This window comes from Larimichthys crocea, chromosome XXII, assembly GCF_000972845.2.
Source record: "Larimichthys crocea isolate SSNF chromosome XXII, L_crocea_2.0, whole genome shotgun sequence".
Taxonomy (NCBI): Eukaryota; Metazoa; Chordata; class Actinopteri; family Sciaenidae; genus Larimichthys; species Larimichthys crocea.
Genome location: NC_040032.1, coordinates 5,865,666 through 5,880,840, shown reverse-complemented (window position 1 = coordinate 5,880,840; position 15,175 = coordinate 5,865,666). Strand labels below are relative to the sequence as shown.

Genomic DNA, 15,175 nt, shown 5'->3' with positions numbered 1-15,175 from the left:
GCCTGCAAGCTAACGCAACTTGCGCTCCAGGCCGCATCTATACTACTTCCTGTCCTGCCGCACCACATGAGCACCATTGCCGGGCCAGACCGTAGGGTAATTTCTGGCCTTTTTAGCTAAATCGCTGTTCTGTTGGTGATTGGTCATGTGACCGTCTGTGCAGCAGTGAACGCGTTGTTTGTTTTCACACATTTTGGCCTTTATTCAACTCCTCTACGTTTTCTTCCACAAGAACTGAATGTCAGTAATGCAGCCAGGCAAGCATGAATGAATTCATCGCGCTAAGTCAAACCGATTTGGGTTCAGCAGGACTTGTATTTAATTTGTATATTTTAATGGGTCAGAATTTAAATTCCTTTACCAAACAAGTAAGCTCAGTTCCCCTAACAGTGTATTTATGCCCCTGAGGGACTTCTTGGTGAATTAGTGATAAATGCTAGCTGTGGTGTTGCCTGCCTTCTTCTGATGGGTCACCACAGAACAAAAGTACCAGTGTCTTTTAAATTGAGCAACCCTCTATGCTTCATTTTTTTTTTTTTTTTCACCCAACTTCTTAAACATATTTCTTTCATTCAGTGAGATGTTGTGCAATGCAAATGCAATCCCAGACGTCAGTTTTCAGTTGATTCTCACAACAGTTTTTGGGTGGTACCAAAATCCAGTTAGCCTCAAACGAGAACAAACACGGTACATTTGATCAGGCAGTCCAATGGAGGGAAATTACCGCTAACTGCCAGCAAAATGCAGCCACTTTGGCTAAGCGAGTTAGCTCCCTGTCCTGCTGTGGCACCTGTTGCTGCTTGACTGACGGTAAAGAACAGAGCAGCCCCACATGCAAAAAAGAAATGCAATGAGTTGGTGCATTGCTACAGGTAATGGTGAGAAGATGTAACATGAACCAGAAAGTCAAGTTTGAAGGCAAACTGTGAATAGTAGAATGAGATTTTTGGACAGAGTTGTGCTGAATTAGAGGATGGACTTGTTTCATCACGCGTCACTGCATTTTTTAGATTTTTTTTTTAGTCATTAGAAGTGACGCCCTGCTTCATCACACCGTTGTCCTAAAGACTTTTATAAGTAGGCTGGATTTTTATTTTCTACTTATAAGACATACAGTGCATCCTTTCTATAAGTGTGTCATTTTAAAAGTTGTGAAATGATAAATCGGGCAATAATCAAGCTTCAAAAGTGTCGTCAGTGTCAGAAGTTATTTCAGAATTATGATTCTGAGATTTAAACTTGCACTTAACAAATAACTGTGACACTCAGTTATTTGTTAAGTGCAAGTTTAAGTTCTGCTGTGACCTTAAGCTAAGACTAAACCAGGCCTGTACCTGCATCTATTTGACCTAACCCAATTGAACGTGAGTGATACATCCAAGTGTGAGACCCAATCAAAGATCCAAAGCTATACTTTATTTTCACTTACAACACGTAAAAAACTGATGCAGCGTCAGAGAGAAATGTCCTGACGAATTATATTTCAAAATAACCAAATTTGTTCTCTTTAACAGCAAAGTATTCTGTCAGTGTTCCTGTGAGCACACAGGCCTCTGGCTTGTTGTCGTCTGTAATGCTTTGTGAATGAGTGCATGCAGCGTTTCTGTTGATGCGGGACTGGAGGTGTTCCTGAGCTGCAGCAATGTGTAATGTAGCTCCTGTAAACGTCGCAGAAGCACACGTGCGCATGAACGCACCGAGTAGAGATCCTCGTAGTCTTGTTCTTTGCATTGTGCCAAGACGAGAAGTTTCAAAACGATCGGCTTAATAAACTCATGACATAAACGTAACTGATTACATTTTGCGGCAGACTTTTCTGGTATAGAACCAGCTCAACCTTTTTGAATATGTAGACGTTGTCATGGACATAGGGTGGTAAACGAGGGCAGCGGACTGTGGTCTGATTCCACTGTGTTTTTTTTTGGTTTGAGGTATCAAGTGAAACCAAGTACAAAAGTCCATTTTTTCTTTTGCTGTTGTGAAGAATGCAGCCGAGTAATGCCGTCCTGTAGCTGAGGTGTGTGACCCCCTCCTATTGTTAGGGAGTCTGGAATGACTGGCAGGTGTGCCAAATGAATAAATGTAAATGTAAATGTAGGTTCGCCTCAAAGCATTAGCATTCCTTTAGCATGTGCACCTCGATTAACACTTGCAAATGAAGCCCTTTCAGTTTGGGTGGAAAGGGATTGAAACCTTTACACAACATGGCTTTTAGCTAATTTACAAATTAACAACGGCTTTCAGCCTGAAGGAGTGTCTTCAACTTCAAATTTAAAAATAAGGAGTTTGACAACACTGCTGTAACCAGATATGTTTAGCACTTGTAATTGATATCAACATGGTTTATAAAACTCCAATGTGGAATTAACGTGTTGCCATGTATTTCTTCCCGACTCTAAATGAAGTTGTGGAGTGGAGTGGAGGCGGTCTGTGTTAAAACTAGCACTGGCATCTCGTCTCTCGTCTCACTCGTCTCTCACATTTGTCCCTGCTCTGCGACTCTTGTCCTCTTTGTTGAAGAGGCTGACCCCCCCGCCTTCTGTCATCAGACACCTCAGGGGATGTGATGTTTGTAGCCGGGTTTTTACGAGGCATCGGGACCCGGCAAAAGGTCACGAACCTGGCAGGAGCGTTGTCACGTAAAAGGGGGGAAAACTACTGTTGCTGATTTTTTTAAATGGGTGTTTACGTTGTTGATGTGAGCTCAGCTGATTGGTCAGCCTGTGGAAAGGATGTCGTCTTCATGTTTGCCGGGTTAATGTATAAGTTCTACATCTGAACATCCCAAAGTTTCTTTCGTTGGATGCTTTATTTTAAATTCTATTGGAGAGCCTAAAGTTCTTAAAGATTCTTAATATGTCAGACTGAAGTTTGATGGAACAGTTATGGGTTTAATATTTCACTCAAACCTCTTCGATGGGCATTAAGGGTACGTGTATATGTATGTGTAAGGAATCCCTGTTTGCTGTTACCATGGAAACATTGGAAACAAAACTATCATCTAAAAGAATAAACCGATCTGTAATCAGTCACTTTGCTTTGAGCCCATGTTATTGCAACTTGTTTGAACACGTTGACCAAGCGTTTTGGCATTTCGTGGGCAGCTTTAAAACCATCCAAAGACTTTATTATATTACAAATAATAGACATAATCATTCATTAAAATCGACAGATTAATTGATGATAAATAATTCTCAATTGCAATCCTAGATATTCGAGAATCACTCTGATAATTGACTCTTATTCATATAATCGCTCATGATTTCAATACATTTATCAAACACTGAAGGTGAACTCGTGGAAATGCTAAGCTAGTTAGCAGCCTGGTGTTTCTTGTACCCACCGTCCTCCACTTCTACATCCACCCAACTTTAAGCTGCTTTATCTGTCTCGGAGTTGTGTCTGGACTCGATGATAGTGGCACATCCCTCCCCACGGAGGCTCGGCAGCGCAGTCAGTCGCCCAGGGTGTGGACCGCTTGCATCAAAGATGTGTCCAGTTAGTGGAGTGAAAATGTGCATTACTGATCAGGGTGGGTCACGAGAGAAACATGTCACATATTTCAGTGTGATTAGTGTCTACTACTGCAGACTAAACTGTTTAGTGTGCGTGTACCTGTGTGCGGTGAATGGAGTGGAGGATGAGTCATTCTAAACCTCAAATAAAACAGCTGCAGCTTGTTGACCAGATAGTGGATTTTACTCTCATAAATGAGAACATTTGAGACATATGAGGTGAATTTAGGATTCTAGGAAATCGAAAATAAAATGCACCACACTTTAATCCTGGGAGCTCATTTGAGACACGCGCTCTGCTTCCAGGCGAGGCGAGAGTCTGTGCATTCACTTCAAACTAGTAGTTCCTGCCACCATGAAATGTTTTTTAATCAGTGTCAACAGCAAAAAGCTGCAGAGTCAACTTTGAGCATTTTTTTTTTTCCAGGGACAAGAGCATATCTGGCTCTTGTTGCTATATGCTGCTCCAAGTGTGAACACATGCGGCTCCACTGCAGCGGACAATTGCATCCACCTGCACTGTTGTGGTAGCCCGGCTGACCGAGGCCGACCTGTAACGAAACCTAGGCTGTGTCTGTGACCAGAGAGAAAGTTGTAAATCAGCTCTGTGTTCAGCTCTTTGTACTTTTTGTATATTGTGAGTGACTCACTTGTTCATGCTCTCTGTGTACCGGCTTTTACTTTATCCCAGCAAACACAGCTGAATGCTTTTATTGTGAAGCAACTCAGGAAATATGAGTTAGCAGAACTTAGTAGTGGTTCTCCTTTTTTGCTAACAATTGGTCTATACAACAAAATATCAACATACTGCAATTATGTGAGTGTGAAACGTCTCTCTGTGCTGCCATGTGGAAAACCAGTCACACTGCCCTAGTATGCCTTTTTTTGTAATCACAATTTTTTAAGCTGTTCTGTCAGTAGTTAAAATCACGAGTCATTAATAAACAGTTGTCATAATGTTTTAGCTCCCCGGCAGGACAAGAAGCAGCTGTTTAGTCCAAGCTCCCAGCAACTCACTGGAGCTGAAATATGTTTTGCAGAGAAGCATCCCGAAATAGATGTTGGGATTTGTGCCGTGAGTTTGGATGCAAAGCTAAACAGTTTTGAGTTCAGCATTTGTGATGTCAGGTGAAAAATTGTGGCGGTCACTCGCCTGTGATGAAAGGTGCTCTGCTGCCGCTCGCAGACGCCTCCTCCCCGGCCCTCTGCTATATGAGCCTGTGACTGTGTAAGAGGTGATGTCACCACACTGATCATGTGACGCCGGGGAGAGTCTCTGACGTGTCCGTGGCACAGTCGGGTGGTCTGCCGGCGAATACTCTGACCGTCGTTTCCTCCATATTTGGCCCTTGCAGGCTTCCCTCTGTCGTCAGTCTGCCGTGCTGTGCATGTGTGACAGTCAGACTCCAAATGTGGTTCAGACAAAGCTGATCAAGTTTTACACTGATGAAGCATTTATTTAGATTTTGAGGGTAGTTATCACACCACCTGATTCAGTTCCTGTTTCCTTGTAATGAACAGTTGTGTGTCTTTTGAGCATCCTAACAAGTCCTGCTTGTGTTTCTCACTTAATTCATACAGAGAGACTTGAAATCTGTCTTCAGGTTCAAATATGTGTGTTCATAATAAGAGCTTTCCCTGTTAGACGTTTGGCTTTTTGCTGCTTTCCCCCAATAACTTTCCACAGTAACTGGGAAATCCCAGAAAAGACTCCCCTCGAACAAGTACATCTTTCAAATATAATATGACCTCAGAGTGATGATACAATACATGTGGTAGTAGAGAGAAACATACTCGCCATGGCCAACAAAAAGTCCCAGCATCTGGTTGTGACTGGGCCTGTTTCCCAACACTACCACTGTGTTTATCTAAGACTGCAGAGCCGACGTGGCACAAGGTTTATTTATAGGATTCACCACCAATACCCTGTGGGTTTTGGAGCAGGTATCGTCACTGTTGTGTGCTGCAAGAACCCATGGGAATTTGTCTTTGGACTCCACCTGATGTGTGTACTTTTTTCCTTTTTATTTTTTTTTTCTGAGAAAAAAGAGAGGGACACTGCGTCTGTTGGATAGTAAATGGAAAAGATGAAGAAGATAGGTGCTATCTTAATCCAAAATGTACCCGTAAAACATTTTGAGCATGAAAACCGATCACACACGGTGCGTTTAAAACTAAATGAATTAAACTAACAGCATTGGACAGACAGAGAGGTAATGGTTAATGTGAACAGGCGGTGGTTGGTTGTGGCTAATGTTAATGGTAGCCTCTGGCAGTCAGGCTGCAACAACTGGCTCCGGGTGCTGTGAAGAGAGACATAGGGAATAAACCCAGGAGTGAATTGTAAGACGCTGACAGAGAAAAGATGGTTGAATTTTTCACCTTGTCCACCGGAGCTAAAGATAAATTAAATAAGACCTTTATACAACCACAATAATTGTCAGATCTGCAGTATTTTAAATTGTAACCGCATGGATAAAAGTATGAATTAAGAGTACAAATTAAATTGGCATCTCTACTTAATATTTGTATTAGTTAATCACATGACTTGTATATTTGAAGTTTGAATTACATGTAGTGATGAACTCACAGTGAGCTGTTCACCAATTCTGTAGTTCCCTCTGGTTTTTAGATTTTTAGCATCTTTCAGCTCATTGTTTTGGTTTGATGGCAGCCGAGTAGTAATTTCTTAAGTACACTTCTATGATATTTTACCATTTTTAACACAATACGTCTAGATCTGTGATATTTAGCCACTCTCTCACAGTGTATTTGGAGTCAAATGAGTACTTTAATTAAATGACAGTTAGTTTCATCTTTTTGTTTATGGTTTGAGATTGATCCAGGAAACGTTTAGCCCAGGGTAGTATTAATAAAACTGCTGGCCTAGCTTTGTCAAACATGTCTTTTAGAAACTTCTCAGCTTATATCTTGTGTAACATGAACATAATTTGAGATGTTGCGCTTAGCGTACCATCGGTGTGCTCACTCTAACGAAGCCTAGGTGATTCTTGCATAATGCTTGTTACTGATTTTGAAGCTGTTGCTAGGCGGTTTTTTCTTTCCGTTTGTTATGGCATATGCTAACAGTTTCCCCTTGTCTCCAGTCTTTTTGCTAAGCTAGGCTAAATGCATCCTGCACTTATCTCTCTACTGAACGCAAATGGAAACTCGTAAGAACGCAAACAAGTGTATTTTAGGATTCACTCATCTGCTAGCAAGTGTTAACTGATCTGATGTCATCAGTGGTTTTTTTTTTGGTAACAAATAAATGACTTAAATAAAATCAACATGCATTCAGTTATCGTGCCGTTATGCACACAAACACAACGCCTTCAAATGATTTAGTTTCAAACTTACTTAAAGATGGTTTTAGGTTGCGCTGGTGTGGACTAAGTCAGCGCTGCATTGTTGGTGTGTTTGTATGCTGCCGTTGTGTCCGTGTGTCAGGTCGTATTTCAGGTTCAGCTGATCCAGCCCGATCCGCCGTTTGTTTTGTTTATTCAAAATTTCACTGGAGTGATACAGTTACTGGTCAAACAAGGCAGTCAGGAGGGAGCTTATGTGGCCTATATTTACGTCTTTGTTCGAAAGCTACAGAAATGGAGAGTTTCATTCAGCGCAGAGAAAATATGAGAACCGTGTGTTGAATTATTATGACTTTCTCTTGCAGGTGTGAGCTTGCATACACCTGCAAGTACCGCAGGAGAGCGACGGGTCATGTGAGGCAGCAGAGATTTACTGGTAGTTTTTAGCCTCAACAGCTTCACCATGTTGGATTTAGTTTTAACATTTCAGGTGATATATATATATATATATATATATATATATATAGATATATATATAATATATATATATAATATATATATATATATATATATATATAGAATAAATAAAATATAATATAATAGAGATCATGGTTTATTGAAACCGATCTCCAACCATCCACGTATTCGCTCATCCATTTTCATCCATATGTTCCTTTGATATTTACTCATGTGTCTCTGCAGCACGCTTACACACACACACACACACACACACACCTGAGCCGTCCTTGAGTTTTAGAGAATATAACAGTTATCAGCGCTCTTGTACAGTTGAGCACATAACGCTTAGATAACACCCATCCTACCTGTCGAGTCAGACTGATCTCAAGGTGCTTTCACGCTTGTTGCACAGAACAAATGACCTCATGAAACTATCAGCGCCATCGGCAACAGAAATTCAGAGACTAAAAATGTAATCATCTATTGTGGTGTCTAAGTGATCTGACTGATAACTAATTGATCAAAATATGGCTCTATAATCGAGTTAAAATGCTCGCAGTGTCGCTAAATACTATAATATAATAAAGTAGCAAGTTATACCTGCACTTTGCAGTAGGGCACTAAATAAGCCACCTTTTTATTCAATTTTTTTTTTTAAGGGATAATGGTTACATTGAAAGTCAAACTGCAATAAAACTGTTACTTACATTACTTGGAGAGCATTTAAAGCCCAAGAGAAGCAGACTTCTTGAAGAGAACGTCTTGTCTGAATGCACTGCTGACCATGTGACTGCCTGGGGAGCGACAGCTTATAGTTAGGCAGCCATCGCTGCCCTAGGAGACGCTCATCTGACCTTAAACTATCATCTGATACGCGCCGAACACTGAGCAGCCCTGTGAGTGATGCCTGCTTGCCCTTAGTGGAGGGAATCGTGGCGCACGGCTCAGCTGATCCGCAGAATGCGGCAGAGCTTGACAAACCTGTGTTTATCATTTAACAATCGGTGTTTGTCCAGAGTCATTTAACTGCTCCAGTGACTTGTCCACTCGTAAAGGGCTATTGATTTCAATTATGAGTCTGAAACAATTTTTGGAAGAGGAAACCAGTCAGCATGGATGCATGCATGAGGTCCTGACCAGTAGTGTTCTGCTTTAGTTTCTCAGAAGTGGTTTCAAAGTCAGTTTGATTGTATGAACCCATCAAAAACTTTAAGTTTTGTGTTGCAGACAAACAATTTCACACATTTAACTTCAAATGAGAAGAACTGACTTTCCGTTTCATCTCAACAGCGTTGAATGTGCCAAAAACTGCAGTTCCTTGAACGGCCAATTGAGGCTGGCTACAGAACAAGTCAATCTCCACATCCCCCCATGTAAAAGAAAAAAAACGGCATTGTCTCTGTAGCTAATTTCCCCGTTCATGACACAAACTTCATTCAACTCACCTTAGGTCCACTGATGAATAACCTTTTTGCTGGTCTTTGCCAAGAGGCAGGACTACCAACATGGCGGCGGCCAGTGCCACAGATATTGCGCTTCAAACCATGGTGCATGATTGTTGGAATACAAATTCATGGCATTCCATCCAATAGTTGAGATATTTCATATTGGACCAAAATTTGGTCAGACTTTGCCATCTTTAGAGCCACGCTGCCAGCTTTAGCTGGTAAAAAAATCATGAACTTTAAGAATTTAAAAATGATGCTACTCCTGATGTTACTCTGATGCCGTGTTGAGAGCCTTGTCATGGTGATGAGGCAGAAAGACTCATGACTAAGCGTTTCATCCTATCACTTCCTGTGATAGGTATTCAAAAACTGTGTCAGAGGAAATCAATACAGTGATATCAAAAGGAACTCTGAATTTCAGTGCCTTGCTGGAAATGTTTGATGGTCGCACTGTAAGTCTGACCCTCAAGTGTGTGCGTATGCTTGTTAAAACATGCTCTGTCCTGCACTGTAAGCTACTGTTGTTCACACCTCACAAACTAAGCAGATCAGAGTGGATAAATACCTGAGGAATTCATGCTGATTCCTTGACTTGATTTAGCACTAAGTTGTTGCACCCAGCTAAAGTATCTACGATGGGCTGCTGAGAGGAGATCAGGAGTTTTAGTCGTTTGCATGGTTCGGATATGGCTGTTTTCACATAATGTTGTGAACTCCTTGTAAAGAGGACTTTACTCGATACGCTTTTGCCTGTAATTTGTTGTGACTAGTTAGTGGAAGTATAAAAGGAGGCATATGTTTTCTGTTCCATCAGTTTGTGGTGGCAAGTTGCACAATGAAATTGACCTGCATGGTCTTGATTGAAGCTCTTAGCTAACAGGCTTTAAGTTTACAGAATCTGCAGGTCTGCAAACCGTTCCTCGTTAGTAGAGCAGTTTATGCCCCAACCAAAGTGGGTTTAAAAAAAAATGTACGGTCTAAAATAATAAGCTATAATGGCATCAGCCATTTTCTTCGATGGCCAGCACGGTTAAGATGATTGCTGTTGGTTAAAGTTGACCACCAAAATTGAACTTGACGCAAACATTTTATGTAGATTGACTTCACTAACACGAGCAACCATCAAACGATTCTCCATCATTTTTTGTATTTTTGATGTGTGGAAATTAAAATGACACATTTACCTGATGAATTTGTTTTGCTAGTTTTATGGTTTATTTTTAATCTATCCAAAGCTGCCAGAAGAAAAATGTCTTAACCCTGGTCATGGTCAGAGGTCCAGGTCGGCTAATGCTCCTGTTTACTAAAACCCCGGGAAGACGACTTGCAGACTTGACCACCATTGGACAATTTAACTTGAACCAGGATTCTCTTTCTATGTGAATACTGAGGCCTCTTTTTTTTGTCTGAATGGTAAGTTCACGTGGTATCATTAGCCATGAATAGGATAAGCACCATTATGCATGCTGAGTGTGAGATGTTAAGTTTCAGTTTAACCTCTGGAAACAGCAGTGGCTCATAAGAAGCTTTTAAAGTAGGTAGAGTACCAAGATCCAAGACAACTGAACTTCTGGATATTTCAGGATATAAAGCACTCTAGAAATTTCATATGGACTATGTGGACTGGTGCATATTATTGGAAAAAAAAATTCTAAATCGGCACCTAATTATAATTTGACAATCTGTCAACCTATCCTTAATAAACAGATATGTCCTCTTTTAATGGCAGGGTATGTTACAAATATTGCAGACTGCCTTTGCTGTAGGGCTCAATATGAAGTTATGATTTTCAGCTTCCTCAGAGCTTCTGATGAAAATCCCTCGGGGACACACGACTGTGACACAGTTGAGCAAACAAAATGAAGCAAAGGTCAAAACTGGAAGCTGGAAGTTGATTCTCTGTCAAACCATTTCTCAACATCAAGTTTAAAGTTCAGAGGTCATGGCGAGTAAATCACGTAAGTCGCATTTGTGAGATACCAGAGTCGCTAATAGACACGAGAAGCACAAGATTAAGCTTGTCTTGTTCGGTAGCAAGAACCGGTTCTGAATTGGAGCCTGGTCTAAATTTAAAAGTGAAACCAGCGGCGTGAAGTGTGATAAATCTCTGTCAAATAGAAAGAAGAAGAAATGCAGAGTCACTCCTACATTAGTCACTGTTAGGGATGTTCCCGATAACTAATTTCACTCTCAGTTTAAGTGTCTGTAAAGTGTCATTGTTGGGATGCTACAGAAATGAACAGTATCTTTCTGTCCTGACGCTTTTAATGTTATTAGACGAAAAGAGGGAAGACTCTCATGACTGCTTGGTTGTTGCCTTTTTTTAAGCGTTTCCAAGTATATTTATTTCCACCGCTGGCTGAATTATTAGCGATGATGTTACAGAGGATTCTGTTCCAACTTTCACTTAGCAGGTAGGCTAATGCTATGTTAGCGTGCTTCATTTAAATTGTAACATTACTGCGTTCCTCTGGAATTTCTGGCGTTGACTAGCGGTGGTAGAAATGTTAAATCAGCAGGTCAGTTGCATTCTGGGTAATGTAGTTATCAGGTTTTGACAAGGAAGATCTCTAGTTCTGTTTTTTTTAAACTGTCCATTGTGAATCTGACGGTGCTTTTGCAACTACCTAGCATGTATTTAGCCCTGATAAGAATTGCTGTGTCATTTTAAGTCCTTCTCAACATAATGTGTCCAACTTGAGCAAAAAACAAAAACACAGATGGTATAAAATGTATAATATACAGTTTTGGTTTCTTTTCACAAATAATATGAAAACCTTGAGATTCAAGAGGAACCTCTGTCGAGCACAGTCAATAAACGTTGTTGAGGGCAGCTCTCTCGTGGTTGCCTGGGAGTTTGGTGTCTTGCCAAGTTTTTCGTGGGTCGCTCTGTGCACACGGAGAACATTTCCATCTAGTAACTGCTACCTTTTTAGAGCCTTCGTCACTTCTGTACAGTTCTTGTTCTCAGTGTGGTTGTACAGTCATGCTCACTGCAAACGTGACCTCCAGTTGGTCACAGCTTTTAGGATTTCGAGGAAGAAAACATGCAGTATAGATGCTGTACTTGCACTAATCTACCACACTGCTCCTCTCAAATCTTTCATTGGACTTCTCAACAGAGCTGAATAATCAATATTTTTTTACAGGCTAGGAAAAAGTACAAATTCTGAACTATTTAATCCCAGTACACCTTTGATTTCATAGATTGTAAAAAGGTTAATATTATTCTGCTTTGGCTTCCTTCAGAGATTCAGAGTAAGAAGCTCAGGTTCGACTTCAGCTGACTTGAACTTTTTGTTATTAATCATTTACTTCTCGGTGTCCAGTCTCAGGAATGTGAGGAATTGTTGTACCCCCGATGTAAGAGGATGAAGGAACTCTGACATGTGAATGCACTGCAACCGTCGTCGGCTCTAAATGTACGGTAAATTGTGTGTTTTGTGCAAACACAAACGCACAATAGTGCCACATTTATTATGCAAACACAGGACGCACAATATAACAAGTAGATGTGTGTTTTTGATTTTACAGTTATAGCAAAGCAGCATTTTTTTGGGGGGGGGGGGGATTTTTTGCTTGATAAAAGACTTAAATGACTATTTTGATTATCAAAATTATTGCAGATACATTTTCAGTCTTGAGCTTATCTGAAGATAATGAGATGATTTGTTAATCAGCGACACAAAATCTCTTTACACAAAACTGCCAAATATTACCTGGTTCCAGCTTCTCAAATGTCAGGTGTGTGTTGCTTTTTCTTGTCTCATGATCCTTAATTGAATTTCTTTGGGTTTTGGACTGTTGGTCAGACAAAACAAAACGTCTGAGGACATCACCTTAGACTGACTGAGAAATTATTTTTCAGATTTTTCTGACATTTCTTTTTTTATTGCAAAACGATTAATCAAAATAAGAAAGTACATGTCAGTTTCAATAATGGAAGTTATCATTAGTTGCAGCCCCATTTCTGTTTAACTAATTGTTCAGTTTAAATTCTGGTCGATTTTGGTTCCTAAAAGGTTGATGGTGTGTTTTACAACTCTAGATGTTCATTTGCTGCACAAACTTAAAATCTCGTCATGTTTGGCATCGATAAATACATTCACACGCGAAGGGAGAAGGGATTTTATTCCCGTCTGTTTCTCTTTTTGGCCTCATCCCTCGACACAATCGTCCTTAAGGAGCTTACTGAGATTTGTTTTTGGTGCAAAGTGCTCGGCGAAGTCCCCATGAGCCACGTTCAATCCCTCCTAGTCAGACTGATGGTTCGGCTACAGACAGAAAGAGGCAACATCTCTAACTTCAGATCTGATCTGTTGGTTTCTATGAAGCTGCGTGATAGGACTGGACGATTAACCAAATGTAGATAGATAGATAATAGAAATAATAGATTCTACAATAGTTTTAAGGTCTTTTCAGATTGATTGGATCCCACTGTGTGTTGGTAAATGATAATTAGTCATCTGTTGACCAACCTTTTAAAAACCTGTTTGGTGCGTTCTGCATTGATTGTCTTGTATTATTGATATTGGTTTGTTGAAGGATCAGCTGCTTGCTTTCTTTCATTGTTGTATTAATTTTTTATTTGACTGGGCTGCAACAATTAGTCAGTCGAATAGACGTCAGACAGTAAACTGAATATCTTTTGGATTGTGGACAAAACAAGACATCTGAGGAAGTCACACAGGGCTTTGGCGAACAGAAATCAACACTTTTCACCATTTTCTGGCCCAACAACTAATCAGTGAATCGAGAAAATAATCGATTATGATGGTGAGCCTAATAAACCTTCAACAACAGGCCAGCCTAAGAGACCAAATTCTACATAAACATAAAAGTGAGGGGAGTCGAAAAGAGAAATAACTTCAGCTTATTGGATTTCTTTGGTACTGACATGATTAGATGATTAATTAGTTGATAAGCAGTTTTGTTATATTTAAAGGAAATCTGTGACGCCATTTGCTGTTTCCAACTTGAGCGTAAATTGAATGTTTTGAGTTTTGGAACATTGGTCATCTTGTCCTAGGCTCTGGGATATTGATGGGCTTTTATACAATATTTTTGTGACATTTTGTAGACTAAATAATCGATACAACATTCTTCAGCAGAATTACAAGAGAAAAGTACGTCTGTGACATTTTTCACCCAGCAGACTGATTACTTCCTCCTGATGACCGACACTTTCTGCTGTTTGGGTGCACCGATGCGTTTCTGTAATCCCTGGACTGTTTGGATCAATGTGCCCCAGTTCTCATTATGTATTCTGGTGGTTTTAACACTTTGGATTTTTGTTTTGGTCTGTTGAAATGAGCGGCTGCTGTTGCTGATTCTTGAGCAGAAAATGACGGTACCGGCCTGTTGTAGGCTTATCTAAAATTGATGCTGCGTGTGACGCAAAGAAGACCTGGAAGAAAAGCCAAATATAGGCGGATCATTAGGGTAGATTCAAATGGGAATCTGTTGTTTTCTTGCCTTTCCTCTCATTCACAGATGCTGCCAGATGTTTTATTTTTATTTTTATAGATAATCTGTTTCCATGTATGTAACGTCTACCATCTTTGTTTCCACAGAGTCTACTGGCCCCGCCAAGGTGGTGAGAGCAGGGAACCCCCCCAAAGGCAGACGTGGAGGAAAGGTAAGATTCAGTGCCTGTCTCTATGTAAACAGACAACATACCCCAAATTGTAATTTTTATTTTACATTTAATTAACGAGAGATCAGTTTATGTTACAGTTAAAAAAACTCATTAAAGGTATTTTGTTCATTCAGGATAAACTCTTTAATACAAAGACAATGAATACAAACAAACATTTAATATATCAGTCTAAAAAATAATGTTGTTCCAGTATTTAGGAGAATATTACAGCGGATTTTTCTGAAATACCTGCAGAGGAGGAAACAACATCTTGACAAACACAACACCATATCGATTAAATGTGGCTTTCTTGAAATTAAACGTTGGTATCTGGCTGATGTGAGGCTTCCATGTTTGTTTGGTTTTCAGGCTGTTAAAGTGCCAAGTCATGCGTGTGTTTCTTTTTAGCTGAGTAATTGGTTGTTTTCTTCTTTCTGTACATTTCTTTTTAAACAACAAACTGATGCAAATATTCAGTTTTTCTGTTGGATTTGACCATTTTGAGAATCTAAATGGAGCACATTGTTTTAATCCTGCTGAATGTACTCTGATTTTAAACTGAGGGAACTTTTATTTTAATTTTTATTAAGTTATTACAGACAATTATTGGAGCAGCAGAACGTCTTCATTAGTTCAGAGCTGCTTCAGAGTGTGTGCGGTCAAAGTGCTGATATGCCTCAAGCTCTAAAGCAATCACCCTTCACACTTCCTGGAATGCAAATCTGAGTTCCTGACGAGCCAATAGCCCGTTAGATAAGTGGGCAAACTCTTCTCCACAACGTTTCATTTACAACTTCCGGCAGTGTG

At 40.1% G+C, this 15,175-nt stretch overlaps 1 protein-coding gene across 7 annotated transcripts in view; it reads left to right on the top strand.

The window, feature by feature from the left end:
• The window catches only part of larp1 (La ribonucleoprotein 1, translational regulator), a 43,724-nt gene that overhangs the window by 4,114 nt on the left and 24,435 nt on the right, over window positions 1-15,175 (top strand). For all 7 annotated transcript variants that reach the window (XM_027273273.1, XM_027273270.1, XM_027273268.1 and 4 more), the window contains exon 2: window positions 14,304-14,368. In XM_027273273.1, coding sequence (XP_027129074.1) covers window positions 14,304-14,368 — 65 coding nt within the window. The remainder of the gene's footprint in view (window positions 1-14,303; window positions 14,369-15,175) is intronic.